Source organism: Muntiacus reevesi, chromosome 10 (genome assembly GCF_963930625.1).
Source record: "Muntiacus reevesi chromosome 10, mMunRee1.1, whole genome shotgun sequence".
Lineage (NCBI taxonomy): Eukaryota > Metazoa > Chordata > Mammalia > Artiodactyla > Cervidae > Muntiacus > Muntiacus reevesi.
In genome coordinates, this window is record NC_089258.1 from 16,524,591 (window position 1) to 16,546,426 (window position 21,836).

Consider the following 21,836-nt stretch of genomic DNA (forward strand, 5'->3'; position numbering starts at 1 on the left):
CTCGCCCCATTGTTCAACCTCTCCAAGTCTCAGTTTCCTCTGTGTAAGATGCGGCCTGCGGTCAGTCGATTGTGGGTACTCCGGGCAGCCTTCTGGGGGCTGCAAAAGCTGGAAGTGTGGAGTGTGCCTGGGAGCCACATGCCTTCCCATGGGTGCCCCACACCTCCTCTATCTACCCCACAGAAGCAGGAGATGTGTGGAAACCTAACACTGCAGCATCACATGCTGGAGCCCGTGCAGAGGGTCCCCCGCTACGAGCTGCTGCTCAAGGACTATCTGAAGAGGCTCCCAGAGGACGCCCCAGACTGGAAGGATGCAGAGAGTGAGCTGGCCTGGGCGGTGGGAGTTGGGGCTCCTGCTGAAAACCCACATCGAGAGAGACAGACAGACAGAAAGATAGAGACAAAGAGGCATAGACAGAGAGACAGAGACAGAGAAGGAAAGAGATCCAGCTGACCCCTAAACAGGAAGTGACTGAGTGAGTGGAAGGGAAAACCTCCCCTGCCCCATTGCAGTGTGAGGAGAGGATGATATTCTTGTGGAGGGAACTGCTAAGTGCTGGCAGAGCTTAGGGCTCATGGAGGACCTTGTGGAGCTGCAAGGCTGCGCCTGGTGCATGGGCAGAGGCTGGTGGGCAGCATGGGGCAGGGTCTACACAGGGGAGTGGAACACCAGCCATGGCAGACCCCCAGCAAATGGGACATGTCTGCAAGCTTGCACTGCCCCACCCTGGGCCAGTTCTCATGAGCACCCATGGGAAAGGACAGGAGCAGGGCAGAAACTGGCACTCAGCCTCATGGGGTAAGGACCTGTGCGGAGCCACCAGGTGCCCTGTAGCTAGATTCTGTCGTCTTTCTGCAGGATCCTTGGAGCTCATCTCCACAGCTGCCAACCACTCCAACGCTGCCATTCGGAAAATGGTGAGTGTGGGCATCCCCAGAAGACGCCTGAGGAACCAGCAGTTTAGGGCAGAGCAAGCACAGGGTGGGCGAAGCATCGTCAGTATGCACACTCACCCACCTGCCCCCAGGAAGACAGAGGCTCTGCTGAGAGCTATACAGGCCTGCCCCTTACTAGCTTGATGATTGCTAGTAAGTTATACAGTACCCTGTGCCTCAGTTTCCCCACCTGTAAAATGAAGTCACTGACAAAACTTGTCTCACTGGGGATTGTGGGGATCAAATCACTCTACATAAACTGCTCAGAACAAGACCTGGTACAGTCCAATGTTAGATCTCAGTGTTCACATCACTCATTTGATTGTTCATTCATTCATTCAAGCTCTGTCAGCTGGGGTTGCTATAACAAAGTATTGTAGACTAGACAGCTTAAACAGCAGACATTTACTCTAACCATTCTGGAGGCTGGAAGTCCAAGATCAAGGTGCTGATGGATTTGATTCCTGGCTTGTAGACAGCCAGCTTCTCGCTGTCCTCACATGGCAAAAAGAAAGAGCAAGTTCTCTGGTGGCTCTCTTATTAGGGCTCTAATCTCATCGTGATCCTCTCTCCACCCCATGACCATGACCTCATCTAAACTTAATCATCTACCAAAGGCCCCATCTCCAAGTACAGCCTGAAGGTGTCCTCTTGTTGATCTAACACCTCTGAGCAATGGGGTCTGCAGATGGGGAGGCCTCCTAGCTCATACCAACATCTTTTGACCCAGCTGGCATTGTTTCATCACAGCCCTTGTTTGACCTGCACGCTGCCTGGACATGGTGTAAGAATTTCTAAGTCCTTACCCAGAATTTTAGATCAAGGCACTTCACAGGAGACTCCAAATTCTTGGCTTTACTGGAAAACTCTGAAAGCCCCAGGGCCACACTTCAACTTGGGATGAGGTGAGATATCCTCAGTGAACTGGCTCTCCAGCCTGCCACAGTCTCTATCCAGCCCTGGTTCCCTCAGTCCTGGGACCTATTTACTTTCACATGGGCACTGCTGTTTTTTGAGATGAGAAAGAAAGGGAAATATTTCTTTGACCACACATCTCTCAACAGTGAGAAATGAGAGATGGGCAGTCTGTTTTAGGGCAGCTCTTGTTATGTGTGATCCATGTCCTATGTCCTCCTACCTGACTTTCCCCAGGATTGGGTCTGCTTTGGGGGTACCCACAGTAACCAAAACAGGCAACATTTTACTCTAGATCCTTTAAAATCTAATTTCCTGTCTTTTTCTCCCCAACACTAAATCTAACGGAGGAGAAAGAGCTGCTTCATGGAACTCCAAGGTCATGAGGTCACATAGAGCCCATGGACTTTTGCAGGAGCCACTGTGGGCCTACATCTCTGAGGGGCATGGGATGGACTCCCGTCACACTATAACATATTCACCATGTGGCAGTTCTCACTCCAAGTCTGGTGAGGCCTCTGTGACAGTCTGGGGGCTCTTCTCAGGTGCAGGGGACGGTTTATCAGTGTGTGCTCATAGGAGCCTCTTCATGCATCCACCTATCTATCCATAATCTCCCCAACCTGGACCACCACTGCAGCCTCCCCACCTCCCGTCTCCCTGGACTCTGATCCACCTTTCTCTGCCCAGAGCCTTCTTTGGGTTGCTTATTTTGTCACTCCCTATTTAGAACCCTCCTGACTGGCCATTTCCTCCCAAGTACACACACAAGCTCTCCAACATGCCATCTGCATGCCTGCCTTGTCTGCTCCTCCTTATTCTATATGCTGGGGTTCCCTTTCTGCTTCCATGCCCATATCTACCACCTGTTTCCATACCAGAGACAGAAGGGTCAACTAACCCAACCAGCTTCCAGGGCATGTGGGCTAAGACTGGCCAGATCCAAGGGCAGTGGCTGCTGTAGCATGGTGGATCCACTCTCCTTGTTGCTGGGTTAAGGGTCCTTAGGCTCAGCTCTGCCTTTTGCTGTGTTCATTCCTTCATTCCTGGCTTAGGCGCCTCTCAGCCCAGAGCTGGAACAATGAACTGCCTATCCTCTCCCCTCATACCCCAGGGGAGCTGGTTGTTCATATGACCACACAACCCAGTCTTGAGGCGAGAGGGAGATGACCTGAGGATAGGCAGAGGTCTGGTCTTATCATGGCCCTGGGCCATCTGAGGGTGGAACAGGAAACCCAGTAAGGCTAAAACACAAGAGGGGCCCAGCATATCCCCTCTGACCCAAAGGCCTTCACTGCCTCCCCATAGAAGGCACTGGCATGCAATGTGGAGGCCAAGAGAGCCAGTGCCAGTTCTCTAGCTGAAGCACCTCCAGCAACTTACTTAATTTCTCTGTGTCTCAGTTTCTCTGTCTACAGGTTGAGGATAATAATGGGATCTGCCTCATAGAACCCGTGCTAGAATTAGGTTAAATACACCATGTGTATTAAATACACTCTGTGTAGAACAGGGCAGGGCACATAGCAATGGTGCTAGCTGCTGTTATAATTGAATAGTTATTGTTAACATGCGAGGTGAGCTTCTATTCAGGGCCCAACTTGAGTGTCACCCGTGTTTTCCCTGACATCCGGTTGTACACAGGCTCATGGTCTCATCTTGCTTCTGGTCCACACTTGCAGGGCAGGGTTCCACTCATCTCTGGGTTCCACTCATCTCTGGGTCCCCAGCCATGGCAGGCCTCCAGTCCCTGTGGTTGTGCAGCTGCCTGAGCCCCGTGTCTCTCTTAGGAGAAAATGCACAAGCTTTTGGAGGTGTACGAGAGACTGGGTGGGGAGGAAGACATCGTCAACCCTGCGAACGAGCTGATCAAGGAGGGCCACATCCAGAAGCTGTCCGCCAAGAATGGCACCACCCAGGACCGCCACCTCTTCCTGGTGAGCCCCCATCCAATCACTCCAGCCCTGCCCACTCCTACCCAACCCAGCTGCAGAGCCACAACCCTGCCTCACCTCACCCAGCGCAGATGCAGAGTCCTGACCCACCCGGTCACTCAGCCACACCCTCACTCAGCCCAGACCCAACCAGCGGCAAAGCCACGCCCATCCGCTAAGCCACACCCTCAGCCCTCCCCCTAGCATGCCCTCGCCACGCCCACATCCATCCCAGCCCCGCCCAGCCCTGTCCACCACCGCCAGGGCCACGCCCCACCTCCTCCCTAGGGTGCTCCACTCTGGGGTCAGACGCCCTTCATCGCCTGCCTGCCCGTCCCTATCGCAGTTCAACAGCATGATCCTTTACTGTGTGCCCAAACTGCGGCTTATGGGCCAGAAGTTCAGTGTCCGGGAGAAGATGGACATTTCCGGCCTCCAGGTGGGTGAGCCCCTCCCACGCAATCTGTCCTCCTGGGAGAGCACCGAGCAGGTGTAGGGACACTGGGCTCTAGCCACTTACCGCTGTGCAACTGGTCATCTGCCTGCTTCTCTGAGCCTTGCTTCTGTCCTGATCCAGGCGTGCTGGAACATCTCTGAGGGCTCCTTATCCTGGCATCCTGGACTGAGTGGGCAAGATCCTGGCCCCTCCGCTTGGCCTACCTGCCCGCACGTGTAGGCTTCGTGTTGGCAGGCTGAAGGGCCATGGCAGGACCAAGCTGTCGCCTGTCCCCAGCACTCAGGGCCCCCTTTACAGACTCTAAGTGAAGCTTGAGGTGAATACAGATACAGGGTGCCCATCCTGTCTGTTCTTTGGTCCTTGGTCCTATGCTCCCTCCACTCCTGCACCAATCTGGAACCTGAATGAGGTTCTGCTGACACCTATACCCCAAATCCAGACAGCCTGTTGTCCTTGCTGGCCCTCTTCCTTGAGTCCATCTGTGTCTTATGCTATGCGGCTACTGGAGTTGGAATCAGTGCCCCTTCTCCTGTGGGGGAGTACTTTGAATTAACAGGCACTCCAAAAATGCTGGCTAAAGCAAAGTACTTAGTTATTCTGAAAAGTAAAGATTTGCTAATGATACCAAAAAAAAAAAAAATCCCTTCTGATAGTGGCCTGCCTGTGGGCCACATCCAGCCAAGGGCTGAGGGAATGAGGGATCTAGGGGATGAAGGATGGCTCCTTGTTGCAGATGCCCCTGGATCCAAGGTACCTGCCCATGGGGCCTCAGAAACCCCTGCAGAGAAGTGGGGGTCCTCCTGGCTCTTCTAAGATTTCCATCCTGTGTGTCAGGAGTGTTTGGGGTTACCTTTGTGGTTCTTGGGGTGCTGGGAAACCCCGAGAACAGACTATTTGGCCGGCACAGTTCCAAGAACAGCAGGGCAGTGGTCCTCAGCAGGGCAGTGGTCCACCCTCTCCCATGGACTGACTCATACAGTCACCCACAGCAACCATGACCCTAAGCTGGACACCTTCTGTGCAGACCCACTGGGTCACCTCTGCCCCCTTCTCAGGGAAAACCCTCCAAGTCTGAGTGACAGTGTGAGTCCACAGTCCAGGACCTGCTAAGTGACACATGTTTTTGTTTTTGCTTTGTCCTTGGTTGTGTTCCTTTAGGTGCAGGATATTGTCAAGTCAGGTGCAGCCCACACATTCATCATAACTGGAAAGAAAAGGTCCCTGGAGCTACAAACTCGGTAGGATCAGCTGCCTCGGTGTCTGCTGCTGTGGGAATGTGTTTGACCTGAAATTTTAGCAGATGGCTTCCTTTTCTAAACTGGATAATCTTTTGATGTGTTTTTATTTATTCATTTGACTGGCTTATTTGTGGTTTAAAATGTTAACAGTACTAAGGGGAAGTCAGTGAAAATTAGGCCTCTGCCCACCTCCTGTTCCCCACCTCCAGCAGACATTTTTAACCATCTCTGACGCATCCTTCTGGAATTTTTGTCCCCATACATACATACATGTATCTATTTTTAAAAATCACAGATGACCATTTTCTGTCTAGTCTGTTCTGCATCTTGCTTTTTTCACTTATCAGAAATCATTCCATATATGATCACCATTTTCTAAAGTAGGATAATTTTCCAATATGGTCACTGGCTGGTTCCCACTGATGGGCATCTAGGCTCCCCGGGGTCTTGTTGTTGCAAATGGTGCTGCAAGCAGTGTCCATGAATCAAGCTTTGTACAGATGTCTAGTTATGTACATCTGGCAGACTCTTGAAGTGGAATTGCTGGCCAAAGGGTAGCATGTCCACTTTAAGTTTTGGTGGCTGTTGTCACACTACCTTGTAAGATGGTGCCAGGCTCTCTCTGACTTGCAGCAGTACATGGGAGAGCCCATCTATGACCCACTGTGGCCCAGGGAGGTGTTGATTTACATCCACTGCAGAGGGTTCTGCATACCAAGCTTAACCACACATATAGTCACACCTGACTTCGTCTGGGTACACCTGAACCGTCCTGAACCCACATGGCCATACCTAGCTCCGCTTGGCCACACTCAACCTGACTGCATCTGGTGATACTGGCTTCATTGTCTCAGAGCCTGTGGGGCCACTCTTCCAAACATTGAGTTGTACTTCCAGGCAGTGAGCAGCTCAGGCGTTTGCTGCAGAGCTGAGAGGAGTCAGATGGTTTACAGTAAGTATCTAAGACAAAATTAGGACTTCCCTGGTGGCTCAGATGGTAAAGCGTCTGCCTACAATGTGGGAGACCAGGTTTTGATCCCTGGGTCAGGAAGCTCCCCTGGAGAAGGAAATGGCAACCCACTCCAGTATTCTTGCCTGGAAAATCCCATGGATGGAGGAGCCTGGGGTTCCTGAGCTCCTGGGAGGAGCCCTACAGCCCATGGGGTTGCAAAGAGTTCGACATGACTGAGTGACTTCACTTTCACTTTCAAGACCAAATTGATAAAATACTGTTTTGGCTTTTATAGGACGGAAGAGGAGAAGAAAGAATGGATTCAGGTAAAGCTCCTAAAGGTTTAAAGTCACCAAATGACCAAATTCTTGAGCAGCATAGTCATTTCATTCTGGAACAAGGGATGGGATGGCCCTGTGGCCCTTCAGGTGTTGCCCACCCATCTGTCCACCTTGAAGTGATGGATCGACCAAGCTTCTAAGTACCTTCTGACTCCACAAAACTTTGAATCCATTCTCTTATTTGGGGCTCCTCCTCAGTAAATAAACGTAAAGGCCTGGAGGAGGGAATGCAGGGCGGTGCCTTCACCCTGGGGAGAATCCCTACTGGCTGGCAGTTTGAAGGCGGGTCTGTGTCACCTTTCTCTCCACGGCTGGCAGGAGCGAAGCACTGTGTGGATGAGCAGTTTGACTTCTAGGATGGAGTCTGAGCTTCCAGTGACAGGCCAGGCAGCATCATGGGGCAGCCAGAGCAGGCTCAGCTCAGAGCTGGCCATGGTGGGGACATAGGTCAGGAGGGCCAAGGCAGTGTGAAGACCAAGACAGTGAGCGGGGTTGGCAGACCACCACCAGGCCAAACGCTAACCATTAGTGAAGTGTGGCTCACAAAATTCATAGAAGAGAAATCTAAGTGAGAAGAGAAAAAGGAAATTCAGACAGATACTAGATGGTAATAATGCTGTTTCAGGAAATGGAAACTCGGCTTCAAATCCACATAAAAGGTTCCCAGAGAGTGTCTGCTTTTGGCTCGGAGCCACTGCATGTGGGGTGGCATTGGGATCCATGGGAACTGGAGTGGGGACCTGGTCAGTCACTGGTCACATCCCTGGGCCTTGTTTTCTTACGTTATAGTGAGGGCTTCTGCCAAAATGTGAGGCTGTTGGTCAGGGGAAAAGGCAATGACCGTAGGACCCTGTCCTGACCTTTCCGGAATGCTCTCTGAGGGCCCTTGTTCTTTGTGGTTTTGTTTCAGGTCATTCAAGCCACCATTGAGAAACACAAGCAGAACAGCCAGACTTTCAAGGCCTTCAGTGGCTCCTTCAGCCAGGATGAGAATTCCCCCCTCACTCCAGAACCCCCTGTGAGAGCCAGCACCTGTTGGGTGACCTAGGCCCTTTCCACAAGGACTGGTATCGGGGAGGGAAGCTGGTCCCCACACTCTCCTCGTGCCCACCTTTACTGAGCATCCATGTGGGGACCCCTGCTCCCCGCAGGTGTGGTCAGCACTCAGAACGAAGGGAGGGAAGGACAGGGCTGGATGAAGCTGCTACGTGATCCGCTGTCCTCTCACGTGCTCTAGGGGCTGTGATCGTATCAGCAGGCGTGGTTTCCTCCCAACGGGGAGTGGTCCCCAGGCCTGGGGGGAGCAGGGAAGCAGGATCCCCACCCACGGCCAGATAGGTGGCCCTGGCCTTGGCCATCCCCTCTGTGTGGGCACAACCAAACATGACTTCATGGTGAGAGTCCTCAGAGACATCCCTGATGCCCAGCCCAGACTGGCCCAACAGCTCTGAGTCCCAGACACCAGGCCTGGTTGGTCCTCCCTGTGGCCTACAGGCCACCTCGTTATCCACTTAATATTTGCATCAAATCTCCATTTTGTCTGCTTTCTGGACTATTTGGAAGAAAACTTTGTTTCATCCCCAGGCAGGAAAAGCACTGTCTCCTAGCTTGAACAGAGGTGACCTGAAAACAGGATGCCCCTGCCCCACCCCGTGCCTGCTATTAAAGTTGATGTGGAGGCAGAGCCTGACCATAGAAGGCAGGGCACTGAGCTCTCCATGGATGCCTGAAGAAGGAGCTAGAACCCAGGGCCACCTCACGTGGTGTGATGTAGCCAGCCAGGCCCAATGGGCCTTGAGAAGCTTCATACCTGCCCACCTTCCCCCACCCCCAGCTGGGAAATGATAACTCTTCTGGGACGCCTTCAGTCCTCAGCCAGGCCAGGGAGGGGCTGATTGTCAAAAATCACAGCAAACGCTAGGCCCCGACAGTCTTTCTCCTGACCCTGTGATCAGACGGAAGAAATGGTGGTATTCCAACATTCCACTGGACGTCAGCATGTGACCGTGGAACCTCTGCCCATGCCAGCTGTCTCTGTCCCTTCCAGATGATGAGCCCCAGCTCCGAGGTGCCCGCAGTGCCAGCCAACAGTGGAGGGGGAGCTTCAGGGGTGAGTGACCCCCTCAGCTGTTGGCATGGGTGGGAGGTGGAAGTTGGGGTCAGACCAGGGTGACCTGAGGGTGAGTCCTTAGGGGTAAGCCTTCCCCCCACTCCATGGGACCTGGGTCCTTACAGTGATGGCCTCTGGCGCCTGTCGGGAGAGGGCTGGGGTAAGCCTGCTGGGACCCAAATGTCCATTTTTTGAGGTGGGTGGAGGTTACAGCTAAGATCTTCTGAAGACTTGTGCTCTTTACCATGAATAGAATAGCCCTGGATGAATGTGCATCAAGGTGATGCCTGGCCTTCAGCATGCTCAATCAGTGTGGGCAAGGATGGTGTGTCCAGGGACAGCCTGTGTCCTTGTCCCCACTCTGACAGGGCCAGGCCATGGGACTATGCCTGAGGCCCACCCACTCTGTTGGTTGGGAGATTAAGCAGGAGGGCCAACGGGAGTGCCTTGCATGCAGTGAGTATGCAGTACAGGGGAGCGTCATTATTAACCACAGGGCCTAAGCGTCATGAAGTCTGATGACAGTTATAACCCTAGACTACCAGGGAGGTGCTGTACCCTGCATCCTGAGAGGGCATTCTCCTGGGCACCCTCGCTTTGCCCTTGTGTGTGCATGCTCAGTCGTGTCCAGCTCTTTGTGACCCTTTGGACTGTAGCCCACCAGGTTCCTCTGTCCATAGTATTTTCCAGGCAAGAATACTGGAGTGGGTGGCCATTTCCTTCTCCAGGGGATCTTCCCAACCCAGGGATCGAACTAGCATCTCCAGGCAGATTCCTTACCACTAGCGCCACCTGGCCCTATTCCTCAGTTTTCCAGGCTCAGAAGGAGTGGGGGCCTGAGGCCCAGTCTGACACCTAACGGTATTTGCTTCCAGAAAGGAACATCTCCCGTGGGTGGGTCAGTACTGCCCCCATATTCTCTCCACCATGCCTGCCTCTCCTTCTCTCCCGCACTTCTCTTTCTCACACCCTTATCAGGACCATTCCCTTGGGGGCACGTGCACCCCAGTCGGACAGCAAAGTCTGCCTGAATTTAGCACCAACTTCTACAGCTCCTTCTTTTCTGGCTACAAGGGCCACCCTGCTGGTCATTACCGCCATCCTAGGTTGGTGGTTGTGAAGGACAACTCATTTTAGGAAGTGGAAATGGGCTTGACAGGTGAGGAGACCTAGCCTTCGACTCCAAACTTTGTGGTGTGACTGGACTTTTCCTGGGATAGCAGCAGAGGGAGGGGACAGCTGCCTAGCTTGTCATGGGGAGTAAGTGTTCCTATCCTGACTTAGATTTTTAGTAAGAAAACTAGTCTCCTCCTCCCACAACATCCATGCATTGATAGCATTGGGCCCCTGATGAGGCCCCAGAACAGATGCACCAGTGTCTGCCCAGCTCTGTGATAAGAGCAGAGGCTTTTCCAGGTCATATATGGCCCCTGACCTGACATGTCTTGGATTGCAGGCACTGGGAAAACCCTGAGAAGTTCTTGGGCTCTGAGGGAAAGATATAGCTTTTCTAGAGCATGATGGGGTTCAGGGACCAATTGAGAGGAAGGAACCCCCTTATTTGAGTGATACTGCTGCCACAAAGTATGCAGTGGGGGTCAAAAGCAGCCTGTGCTAATTTGCTTGAACTCAAAGTCAGGAAATCTAAAAGTCACATGGTCCGCTGGGTTGAGATGGTCTTATCACAGTCCTTCAAACTCCCTGAGAGACTTCCTGCATCATGACGCTGTCTCGCCTTGCCTTCTTTCCAGCCCACCCTCCCCGACCAGGCCCTGGTCCCCCTCACTTAGTCATGTCCCAGGGCCTGTGTACCTGCTTCCCCCTCTGTGCAGAATGCCTCAATTATGTCTGCTCTACCCCAAGATGTCATCTGTGAGGCCTTCACGGCTGACCCCAGGATCACTGACAAGTGTTTCCCTCATGAAGCAGCCCATTATCAGCTTTATGAATCACAAAACCATACATGTAAGGCTTGCACTGTGCTACTGGGCTCCTTTCAGGAACGTCTAGGCACATCATGAAAAGCAATCCGCACATTCAGGCTTCCTCTGTGCAGCTGACCAGAGAGAAATGACAGATAGGGCCTCTGCAGTTTTCCAGTTAGCCCCTGGGTCCCTTGGTTGTCTCTGACAACCTCCGTGCTGGCCCTTTGCATAAAGCACTGCCTCTCTCTGCCTTCACAGGGAAGCTGAGCTGGATCCCATGCAGGGCCCTCTGCTATCTGACTCTTAGCCTGGGGTGGGCTACAAGGCCTCAAGAGCCATGAGCAACCCCCATTCTTTGCTGGGCGAGTCCATAGCAGGCCTCAGCCCTGGGATGCAAGCAGAGGTGGAATGGCTGCAGGCTGCGTGGTCAGGGAGGCGGGCCTGAGGAGGATCCAGTGCCAAGGCAGGCAGAGAGAAGCAGGAGGTGTGGCTGGCACATGGGGCAGGCAGCGCCCACTGGAGAATGTTCTAGTTGGAAGGACCTGAAGGTCACATGTTTAATGTTTTAACCTGGGAGTGGGTCCTGACTTGAGGCCTTGGGCAATTCCTCACCCTCCACCCTTACCTTCGCCTGGATAGGAAAAAGAGAGAAACTATGTTAGGTGCCTGTTGGCCACTTGGGTGCTCCTCTGATTGGTCGCCCAACTCCTTTTATAGGTGAAAAGGAAACTGAGAGCTCCTGAGGGTCAGGGCCTCAGCCCAGTCCAGGGGTGTGTCCAGGCCAGGCTGCAGACCTGCTGGGCAGTGACAACGACAGTCAGTAGATGAGCAGGCTGCCCCTCTTTCTCCCACCTAGGGGCTCAGCCGTCTCAGGGCTCTGCAGCATCTCTGACTCGCAGATGCTTGAGATCACAGTTCAGGTTCAGACTCATAGCTCTGACCCCGGCACATGTGGCCTGGCCATGGTTTTTCTCATTTGTGTCTCCGGTGAGCACAGATTTTAGTGGACCCAGGGCAACTCAGTGAAGCTCCTGCCATATAAGGTGAGTCCAAGACGTACTCAGTGGGTATTTGTGGAAAGCGCCCCAAAGTGGGTTTTAATTCTGACACTAGAAAGAGTGATCTTTGCTACAACATGCCAGATATAAGCTTTTGGAGAGGAAATGTGACCTCACTCTTGGTGTGCTGGTTTAATTTCCTGGTGTTGTCCTCAGACACACAATTTCTACAAGTTGTCTTTCCTAAGAGAAGCTAAACCAGGAAGTTTTGCAAGGTGGCCTTGCAGAATCCAGAGACTTCCCTGTTCTGTAAAAATTACACCTCTCTTCACAGAAGCACAGAAATTTCAAAGTCCAAAAGGCCTCCCAGGGCCCCTGACCCACCGTGACCACACAGGGACCCCTCCCTGCCACCCTCTCCTCAGCATGCACAAATTTAGTACAACTCACCCTCCAGGGCCCTTAAACAGAGCTGCCCACGGGAGGAAGAGGGGCTGGACCTCACCAGGCAGGGCCTAAGACGTAGGCCTATGTCCACACCCTTCAGGACGGATGATAACTGTGTGGCTGTATCTTCCGGGGCTGGTTGTCAGGACCACTGTTTGGGACCCATTTCTTAACCTGAATTTTCCTCCTGCTTCCCTGCTTTGTAAGTGAATCTGCTGAAGAGAAAACGCTTAGTGAAACAGGCCCTGGCACAATACCTCCTCCCAGGCCCACGCTTGCGTGTTTGGAGGGCTGCGGGTGGAGTCACTTGGCTGTTACTGGAGAAAGCCACGGTTCCACACCTCCCCGGTTAGACTTGGCCCAGCTTTTCCAACGCCTCCACACCCAGGGAAAAAATCTAAGCCTCTCCCTTTTGTTGGCCTATTCTGGATCCTTATCCAAACAGGAAGTATGGTTGGCCAAGAAGACCTGTCCCCAACAACGGAGGTGGGCTCACCCCAGCCACCTGGTCACCAACTTTCAGTGTTGGGAACTGCGTGGGGTAGTGGATCAATGGTGGGCCACGGTGGCTTATAGTCCTCAGCACGGAGGCAGCTGGTACCTAGCCTGAACCCTGTCTGAGCACTGAGATGCTGCCTGACAAAGGAAGCCAGGAGGGTTGCCCCAGCCCCAAGATGCCCTGCTCTGGGAACTGCCCTCTGTCCCTCTGACCAGGACAGGGTCCCTGGTGACCTTCACAGGCCGAGCTCTTGGCCACACACCCCTGGCCCACTACAGCCTCTCCTCCATCTTGTGGGCCAGCCCTGGCCCTCCAGCCCCCTGCCTACTCCCTGGCCCTCAGGGATACCGTAGAAGCCCCTTTGGTCCCCTGATATTCTCTGCAATTGTGCAGTGCTGTTCTCAGGGTCTGGAGAGCTGAGGTTCTGTGGCCCACGTCAGGGCTTGAAGGTAAGCCAGTGGATCCAGCCCCCGTACCTCTGACCACTCCCATCCCAAGTGCCCTTGGTGTTCTCACCTGGAAAATGGGAATGACAGGGTCACCATGAAGGCTGGTGGAGGGCTGGGGCTGCTGGGGCTGCTGCAGACCCGTGGGTGGCCCCTCCCTTCTCTCCTCTTGTCTGAGCTCCGGCAGTTCTGGAGATGGTCTCCAAGGAAGGAACCCTGAGCGGGGCAGACAAGGGTGTCTCAGGGCTGCAGTGTGGCTGGCAGCCCGTGTCGGATGGCAGGGTGGCCCTGGGTGAGACGTGTGGCTGTGGGGAGCGTCAGTGTTGTTTGTTGGGTCTGTGCTGCCTGTTCTCCACCCACAGACCTCTGAGGTCCTGAGCTGCATGGAATAAACTGAGAGGGGGACATCTTAAACCCAGTGTCCATGGGGCCAGGGGTCATGAGATGGAGGAGAAGGGGGAGGTCTTGGGCAGAATAAGTGTTCCTATTACCCTCAGAGGCACCAGCTGTCTCAGGGCTCCCAGTACCAGGTGGCCGGAGCTGGCCTCACAGTGGTGGGGGCCACAGTGGGGATTATGAGCAGCAGAGCTGGGGAATATAGGCCTGTGTTCTGGCTGCTTAAGCGCCACAGACACTTACTCTCTCACAGTTCTGAAGGCTGCAAATCCAGGATCAAGGTGTTGGCAGAGCTGGTTTCTCCTGAGGCCTGTCGACTTAAAGAAAAACGTACAACTTAAGAGTTGAATTTAAGTTTTATTCAGGGTCTTACTGAGGACTGTAACCCAGCAGACAGCCCTGAGAAACTGATTCTAAGGGTGGGGGGCGGCGGTGGGAGGAGCCAGGATATGAATGGATTTTTTTTGGCTAGGACATACATGTAGTCGACGGCCATCTTAGTAAAAGATGACTGCTAATCATAAAGCACATATCTCAAGTTAACACTTTTGGTGTTTTTCTGTGCATGGGAGGATACAAGAATCTGGGGTCTTTGAAATTCTTTCTGAGATGTGTGTCTATCTTGGGGCCTGTTTCTCCAACACACAGAATGTCTCCTCTTGTATTTTCATTCTGGCCACACTGTCATGACTGCAGTGGTTGTGTCTAAACCTTATATAACTGGATGATGAGTGACACTCTGTTCTTTTCTTATCTACAGGCATCTCTCTTTGGCATATAGATAACCATCTTCACATAGTCTTCCCCCTGAGCGTGTCCATGTCCTAATCGCCTCTTCTTATAAGGACACCAGTTATGTTGGATTAAGTCCCACCCAAGTGACCTCATTTTACTTTAATCACCTCTTTAAAGGCCCTCTCTCCAATTACAGTCACATTCCAAGGTGCTGGGGGTTAGAACTGCAAACTGTGACTTTTGGGGGACACAAGTCAGCACAAGCCCCTCCTTTCTGTCTCCTCACCTCCAACCAGTGCCTCTCTTTCTCCTTAAACTGCAGAGTTTATATTAAACATATCTCTAGCTTATTTTGTTCAGATTTTTATTATAGAAGTTTTGGACACATCGAAGTAGAAATAACAGCCAGCAAGCCCTGCCTCACCAGTCTGGAGGAACTTCAGCTTTGTGCTGTGTTCCTTACTCCACTTTACAGATGAGGAACCAGGCTTGGAGAGGAAAAGTGACTCATGCAGTGTCTCACGGCTGATGAGGGGCAGGGCAGGGGCCTGGGAATTATCCCCTAACTTGCACTACTGCTAATCAGATGGGGAAACCTAATCAGACAACACTTCTGAGCCCCCATCCCAGCCTCACTGCCTGGTCGGTGCCCACTCCCACCCTCACTCCTGCCTGCCTCCCACTCACCTCCCAAGCCATTGCATCAGATGGGGCTGGGGTCCTAGACACAAATGATGTCACTATGGCCAGGGGGTAGGTGGCCAGAGCAGACCACACCAGCTCTCAAACTTCTGTTCATAGTGCAGAGGGGACACAGTCCTCGATGGGAGTGTGAGGTGGGGGGTGGGGGTGTTGGGGGTGCTGGTCAGTGAGTGACTGATTTGCTTTCTATATGTTTTTTGGTTTTCTTCTTCTTTCAAAAGCTGTTCTGGTGAACAATTGAGACAATCCAGATAAGAGAGGCAGATAAGAGTAACTCTACCCCAAACAGTCAATAGGATCATGAGGGTGTGCTTCCTTCCAGTCTTTTTTTCATGCATGCACCCTTTTTGGTATAAACATCATATGCTACTGTATGTTATTTTGCTATTTGCTTGTTTCCCTTAGCTATAGAACTCAACACCTTTAATCTTCCAATGTGTCACCTTGACATCTACCTCCCATGCATGATTTATGTACCTGTTCCTTAGTTTTAAACTGCATCAGACTTTTTTTAAAAATTGCAAATATCTGCTTACCATAAAAGGAATAAATACTTTTAAGAAAAAAGCAAAGTGATAGAAGAAAATGAAAACCTCTCTCCCACTGCTGCCTGCCACTCCCAATTCCTCTTGGCTCCAAGGACTTTGATGTGGTTCTCATAAATCTTTTTGAGAAAACTTACACAAAACAGCTTGTTTATACGTACAAGAAAACAAAACAAAAGTAGAAGTATTTTATAGTGTGTTCTTGTGACTTGTCTTAAAGATCTTTTGACTTCTCTGAACACACACCACATTATGTTTCATGACTTCCTGTTGTTTCTCTTCTCTTGCTGAAAAGACTCATCAGTGCCCTCCTTTGTGGGAAATTCAGGCAGCATCAGAGGAGACAGAGAGGGGAGTCCAGCCCCCTGACCCTGCTCCTCCACCCCAGGAGAGCGCTGTCACACGTGTTGGGTGGGCAACTGCAGGCACCATGCCCTGGGGCCCAAGGAAGGATAAGAGTGTGGAAGCAAGGGCCACCTGGCCGGATGCTGGGTGCAGACACCCGGGTCCTCGGCGTCTGGACTTTGGTGCAGAGCAGCCACCATTTCTTCCGGTGTGGGTTCCGGTTAGTTATCTCTGCAGACACAGCAGGTTACGTCACTGACCTTTGTGGAGGGCCAAGTCATTCCAGGCATAGAGTTCCTGATCCCCTTGGAATTTCACTCTGTGTGATAGCAGGGCAGCTCCTGGGGAGCGAGGCTGAACGGGAGGCCGTGGCCAGCGTGGCTCCTGCTTGATTCCCTCCCGCACGTCCAGCTTTCTTGCCCCGCATGTGTGTTGCCTGCGTGTCACACAGCTCCCACTCCACACGTGCTGGGAAGCTGACTGCAGCGGTTTGCCTCCAACAGTCTGAGCCCAGGAGAGGGTCCTCTAAGACCAGACGGGACAAGGAGAAGCAGGGCTGCAGCGGCTGTGGTGAGACCTTCAACTCCATCACCAAAAGGAGACACCACTGCAAGCTGTGTGGGGCGGTGAGTCCACTGCTGGGACCTCCATGAGCTTCATTCCTCCTCCCAATCTTCTTTCCATGCACACAGACCCCCTGGATTCTGGACCCTCCGAGCAAGAAGGCAGGGCCTGGAGGCCCAAAGGGGTCCAGCCTTGGAGTCTCTGCCTGCTGGACAAGGCTCCTGATCCGCCTGGCTCATGGGCAAGCCCTTCCCCGCCACATGATGTCACATCTCTCTTGGTCATTGTGGCCCTTCCAGCCTCCTTCTGGACAGTCTTCTGTCCCTGGGTGGTAGGGTCACAGGTGCCCTTGTCTTGCAGGTCATCTGTGGGAAGTGCTCTGAGTTCAAGGCTGAGAACGGCAGGCAGAGCCGTGTCTGCAGAGAGTGTTTCCTGACCCAGCCAGTGGGCCACTTGAGCCCCAGCCTTGAGGAGACCTTGGAGCCCAAGCAGAGCACAGAGGTGGGTGGGCTGGGTCTGGTGAGCCTTCCAGACACAGGACCCTAGAAGCCTTGACAGATGGTGCTCCCAGAGCTGTTGGCTTTCCTGGGACCAGGACTGATGAGGCTCAGTTGGATCCATAGGCCACTGCAGGCAGCTAGCAACTGAATGCCAAATATCTCCTGTGTGCATGTTGGGCTTCATAGGATCTAGTCATGGTTGAGAGCTTGGGAATCATTTGCACCCTGGAGTTAGATGGTGCATTAGTCAGCTCAGGCTGTGTAACAAATACCACAAGCTGGGCAGCTTGAACAACAGAAACTTATTTCATCATAGTCCTTAAGGCTGGAATTCTGAAATCAAGGGATCAGCAAGCTGGTTTCAATTGAGGTCTCTCTCCTTGGTTTGTCGATGGACTTATTCTCTCTGTGTCTTCACATGGTCTTCTCTCTATGGGTATCCTAATCTCTACTTCTGAGGACACTGGTCATATTGGATTGGAGCCCATACATATAACCTCATTTTAACTTAATTACCTCTTTAGAGGCCTCATCTCTAAACAGTCTCACTGTGTGTATGTTGGGGGGGGGGGCGGTGGTGGCACTTAGGGCTTCAACATATGGGTTTAAGGGCAAACAGTTCAGCCCACAGCAGATGGGAACAAATTTCATCTTCACTCATGGCGTCCTCACTGAAGGCCTGGAGGCCCTGCTGAAGTGAGATGTTGCTCCCACCTTGACCCATCAGGGTGGCGGGGGCAGTGAGGACACCCATCCCCTTCTCACCTCCTGTTCTCTGGAGCTGGCTGCTGCCCTCCAGGCCCTCCTTGAAGGACACTGTCCCTATTTGATGAGGTAACAGGAAAGCTGGAAAAAAAGAGAATATGGCTTTCCAAAAAAGTGCATTTTCCATTCTCTCCACATAACATAGTCCGTGATTCTCAAGGCCAGCTGCACACTGGGATCTTCTGGGAAGCTATTTATAATGTTCATTTCCCTTCCCAAAGGTTCTAGGGAAGGTTATCCAGGTGGGCCAGGACTCTGGTTGGAGCCCCAGTTAGGGTCTCTCTGTATGTCTTAGAGGTTAAGTGCATCAGTGTATTAGAACTGAATGTAGTATTATCTCGACAGAGGAGAGAGGGGTCCCTTGCACAGCTCCCTTGGCTTTCTCATCCATGCATTTTAAATACTGTTCTGGGAGATTCATGTCCCAGGTCCAAGCAGGAACCAGTTTTATCAAGTGTGTCTGAGGGATTTTCTGATGACCTAGGGGTTGTGTCCATGACTACTCTAAACACGTCAGAAGGGAGAGAAGGGTGTGTGTGATGTATGATGTATATGTGAGTGAATGTGTGTGTGTGTGTGTGTGGTGTGTGAGGTGTGTGTGGGTACTGGGGGGTGGTATGGGTGTATGTGTGTGGTGTATGTGTGGTGTTATGTGTGAGGGGTGTACTTATGTGTGTGTGTGTATAGATAAGTCACCAAAAGCCACCACATTCTGGTTTCCTGCAGTTCCAGTCTTTCCTACTCGGTCTTTATTTCTGTATTTGACCTTTCTGTGGTCTCACTCCCTAGAGGGTCCAGCCCAAGTGGCCTTGCAGTGACCCTGGGCAAAGTCAGGTGGGCCTAGGCCTGTCTTCCCCTCCTGCCTCTCTCCCCGCAGAGCCTTGGCCCTGATGCTGCCCCAGGAGGGTAGCTCTTACAAGTGCGACTCACCTGACTTGTCCTCTGCGTTCCCAGAAGCCAGTCGCTGCGGAGCCCCCACCCGGCCTGCTCTGCGGCCCCCTGCAGGTGTCAGATGGCGGCACGGCATGGAGCAAGGTGTGGGCCGCCATCTCTGAGTCGGACTCCCTGGAGTTGGTGCTGCGCCTCCACAGAGGCAGCCAGGTATGAGCTCTGGCCACGGGGCCGCGCTCAGGGTGGGCATTCACCCTGCCCCGGCAACCAGAACCTCAGGCCCGTGCCCATATAGGCCTGGGCCATGCTGCCTGGGACCAACTTCTCTTGGAGGGTGGCTCACGTGACCCGAGGGCCTGTTTCCCCGACTGTCCAGAATCACCCTTCTGCTGCCCACTTGTGGGAGGTGGTATTTAGTGACGCCAGGACTCCAAAGGCTAGGGTGCTGACGCTCCTCTACTTTTCAGCAGGATGGCCAGCTGCTCCATGCCATCCCCCTCTCCGGCTGCAGGGTGAGTGTGCCGGACCCTGCAGAGAGACTGGATGCCAGGCACGTGTGGCAGCTGCAGCAGGCCCAGCAGTCTTTGTACCTGAGCGCCCCGTCTGCCGAGCTGCAGCAGCAGTGGCTGGAGGCTCTCAGCTCAGCAGCCCGCGGACGTTCATCCCAGGCCAGCCTGGGGGCCCAGCAGCCCCAGGCCCCAGCTGCCCCATGAGCTGAGTCTCTGCCATGTCTCCTAACTGTACAGCCGCCACGGAAGGGCCTATGCTCTTCTGAGAGGTGGTGTCAAGGCCACACATGGGCATGAAGAGAACAGGCCACACAGCACTTGGCTCTGGAGCGTTCCTCTATGTCAGAGAGGGGAAAAATGAGGCCCAGAGAAGGGCAGCCAACTGCCTAGGTCATCCAGCATGTCTCTCAAAGACCTGGGCTTCTGCCTGCAGGCCCAGTCGTGTGGCCCAGAGTAGGGCGTGGGGTGACTGTCAAGTAAACTCTGAGCGGGCCATGAGCAGTCACCTGTGCCGGAAGACAGAAGGAGCTCATGGGCGGTGCCCAGGGACACCTGGTGGATGTCTGCAGTCATGCCATCCCTCCCAATGATTGCCCACCATCTACACCGCCTACATCCATGCGAGCTGAACCATAGCTGGCCCCTGGACTCCACCTCTCTTCTCTTCCCTCTCCCGGCGACTGGGCACAGCATTGTGCTGCCTTGAGGTTTGCCACTCCATTTGGAGATGCCCAAGGGGGCGAGTGGTAGGTTCCTAAATAACCATGCTGCAGAACTACAGGGGGACCACACAGGCATTGTGTGGGGCCCCGAGATTTGTGCCTGCCTCCCCTGGTGGGTGGTGGACAGTGCTTATCTGCATAAATAAATAAATGCTGGCAGCCAACAGGTGGACAGAGCCTTGGGGCAGGGTCTCCGCACAGTTGGCCTGCTGGTGGTTGGATGGAGAATGAGGGTAACAGGGGCACAGCCAGTCATCGGGGCCGGGACGCCCATACAGGCCTGCAGGGTGCAAGTGACACCCCTGTGGGTGCCCCAGGATGCAGCGGCATCAGATGGCGAGGCCTCAGACAAGGTGCCATGCCTGGACAACTGCTGTGTCCCTGCTCATGCTAGTGGGGTAGATAGGACCGTTTGCCCCTGGAGCAAGTGGAGCCAGGCTTAGTTACAGGATCGTGGGGTGCTGGGCACTCACAAAGTCGACAGGAAGGTCTATTTGGACCAGAGTTTGAGGGCCTTGGGAGAGAGCCGAGGGACTTAGGGAGTGATGACTGAGGGGTATCCAGTTCCTTGGGACCCCCATCTCTCTGACATCCACAAGGTACCCTGTAGGGATGTCTGTCATTGCCCAGTTGTGGGCAGACTTGCAGGGCACCCACCTGGAGGCTGAGAGGGCCATCGTGAGAACCAGAAATGGGATGACTGGTCGTGGATGAGGTGGGGGTCGGGCTCCGGTGAGCAATGACAGGGCCCAGGTGAGGTGAGTAGAGTCCAAGTGAGGTGGTGGGGCACAGGTAAGGTACGCAGGGTCGGTGAGTTACAGGTGAGGTGTGAGAGAGCACAGGTGGAGACACAGGTGAGGCGGGCAGGGCGCAGGTGAGCTTATGCATGAGTCAGCGCCATCCCCTGCATGCCCACCCTGCGATGCCTGGATGCTGCAGCAGCTGTTTACCTGGGCCTCAATCCTGCATCTGTGACAGCCCACCCACCCTGCAGTGGGTGTTCTGACACTGCTTGATAACCTGCCCACTGGGAAGGGGAGGCCAGGCCCTTCCAACTGTGCTCTTATTCAAGGAAACACAGCAAAGTCCTACCCCAGGGAGCCAAGGCGGGTGTCAGAGGCAGTGAAGGGACCAGCCAGCCCCTCCCCACTGGTCCTGCCCCTTCTCCCTTGGAGCTCTGCTCTCTCTGCCTCATGCATTGAATGAGGGGGCCTAGTGGGGCCCCTTCTCAGGGTCAATTCTGTAATGCTCTCATCTTACCTGAACCCCAGATGTTCCCACTTGACAGCTGAGAAAACTGAATCACAGAAAGGATGCTTCCAAGAGTCTCACAGCTCTAGATCAAGTGGACAGCCAGAATTGACCCACTGGACATGGTGCCACTTTGCCAGCCCGAGGGGTCAAGACTGGGCCCCCTAGTCAGGGTCCAGGGCTGCCACTGTGGGTTCTGCCGCTGTGGCCAGTTCCCCAGTGAGCTCTTGGGCACCAGGGCAGGCCTGAGCCCTATCCCCTCCCACCCAACAGCTTGGGGAGCCTGGCATACAGGTATCCATGGTAAGTTCAGGAGGGTCCTGTCCTCATTCAGCACGTTGAAAGGCTGGTGAGGTGGCCATTCTGTCCCTAGCAACTCGGGGTCCACCAGGACATCACAGTCCATCAGAGAGTGTCCTGGGGCCAACTGCAAGGTTGAAAGCAGGAGGCGTTCCATCGGCTGTGGCTGCAGCAGGACTGGGAAAAATGTCCTCGCTGTCCAGTTTGGACAGTGCTGGGCCCTGAGGATGCAGAGGAAAGGAAATTCCTGTTTGGAGTGGCTATTCCCATGGAGACACTGAGAAGAAAATGTGCAGCCAGGGAAGAGAGAAGCAGGGGGTGGGGGTGGGTGTGGGGGTGGCAGGAGGCATCTGGAAGCCTCACTCCTGACCAGGACATGTTGGGGGAGGGGTTACAGAGAGGGTGCCTAAGTTG

At 53.6% G+C, this 21,836-nt stretch overlaps 1 protein-coding gene across 3 annotated transcripts in view; it reads left to right on the plus strand.

Moving 5' to 3' along the window:
* FGD3 (FYVE, RhoGEF and PH domain containing 3) overlaps nt 1-20,022 on the plus strand; it is a 40,433-nt gene extending 20,411 nt beyond the window's left edge. For 2 of the 3 annotated variants that reach the window (XM_065946742.1, XM_065946740.1), the window contains exons 7-18: nt 184-322; nt 862-920; nt 3,641-3,787; nt 4,131-4,223; nt 5,400-5,479; nt 6,727-6,757; nt 7,683-7,790; nt 8,820-8,882; nt 16,424-16,546; nt 16,845-16,985; nt 18,704-18,850; nt 19,108-20,022. In XM_065946742.1, coding sequence (XP_065802814.1) covers nt 184-322; nt 862-920; nt 3,641-3,787; nt 4,131-4,223; nt 5,400-5,479; nt 6,727-6,757; nt 7,683-7,790; nt 8,820-8,882; nt 16,424-16,546; nt 16,845-16,985; nt 18,704-18,850; nt 19,108-19,353 — 1,377 coding nt within the window. In that variant the 3' untranslated portion in view covers nt 19,354-20,022. The remainder of the gene's footprint in view (nt 1-183; nt 323-861; nt 921-3,640; nt 3,788-4,130; nt 4,224-5,399; nt 5,480-6,726; nt 6,758-7,682; nt 7,791-8,819; nt 8,883-16,423; nt 16,547-16,844; nt 16,986-18,703; nt 18,851-19,107) is intronic. The other variant, XM_065946741.1, reaches the window with a different exon arrangement.
* Nucleotides 20,023-21,836: the final 1,814 nt, after the last annotated feature.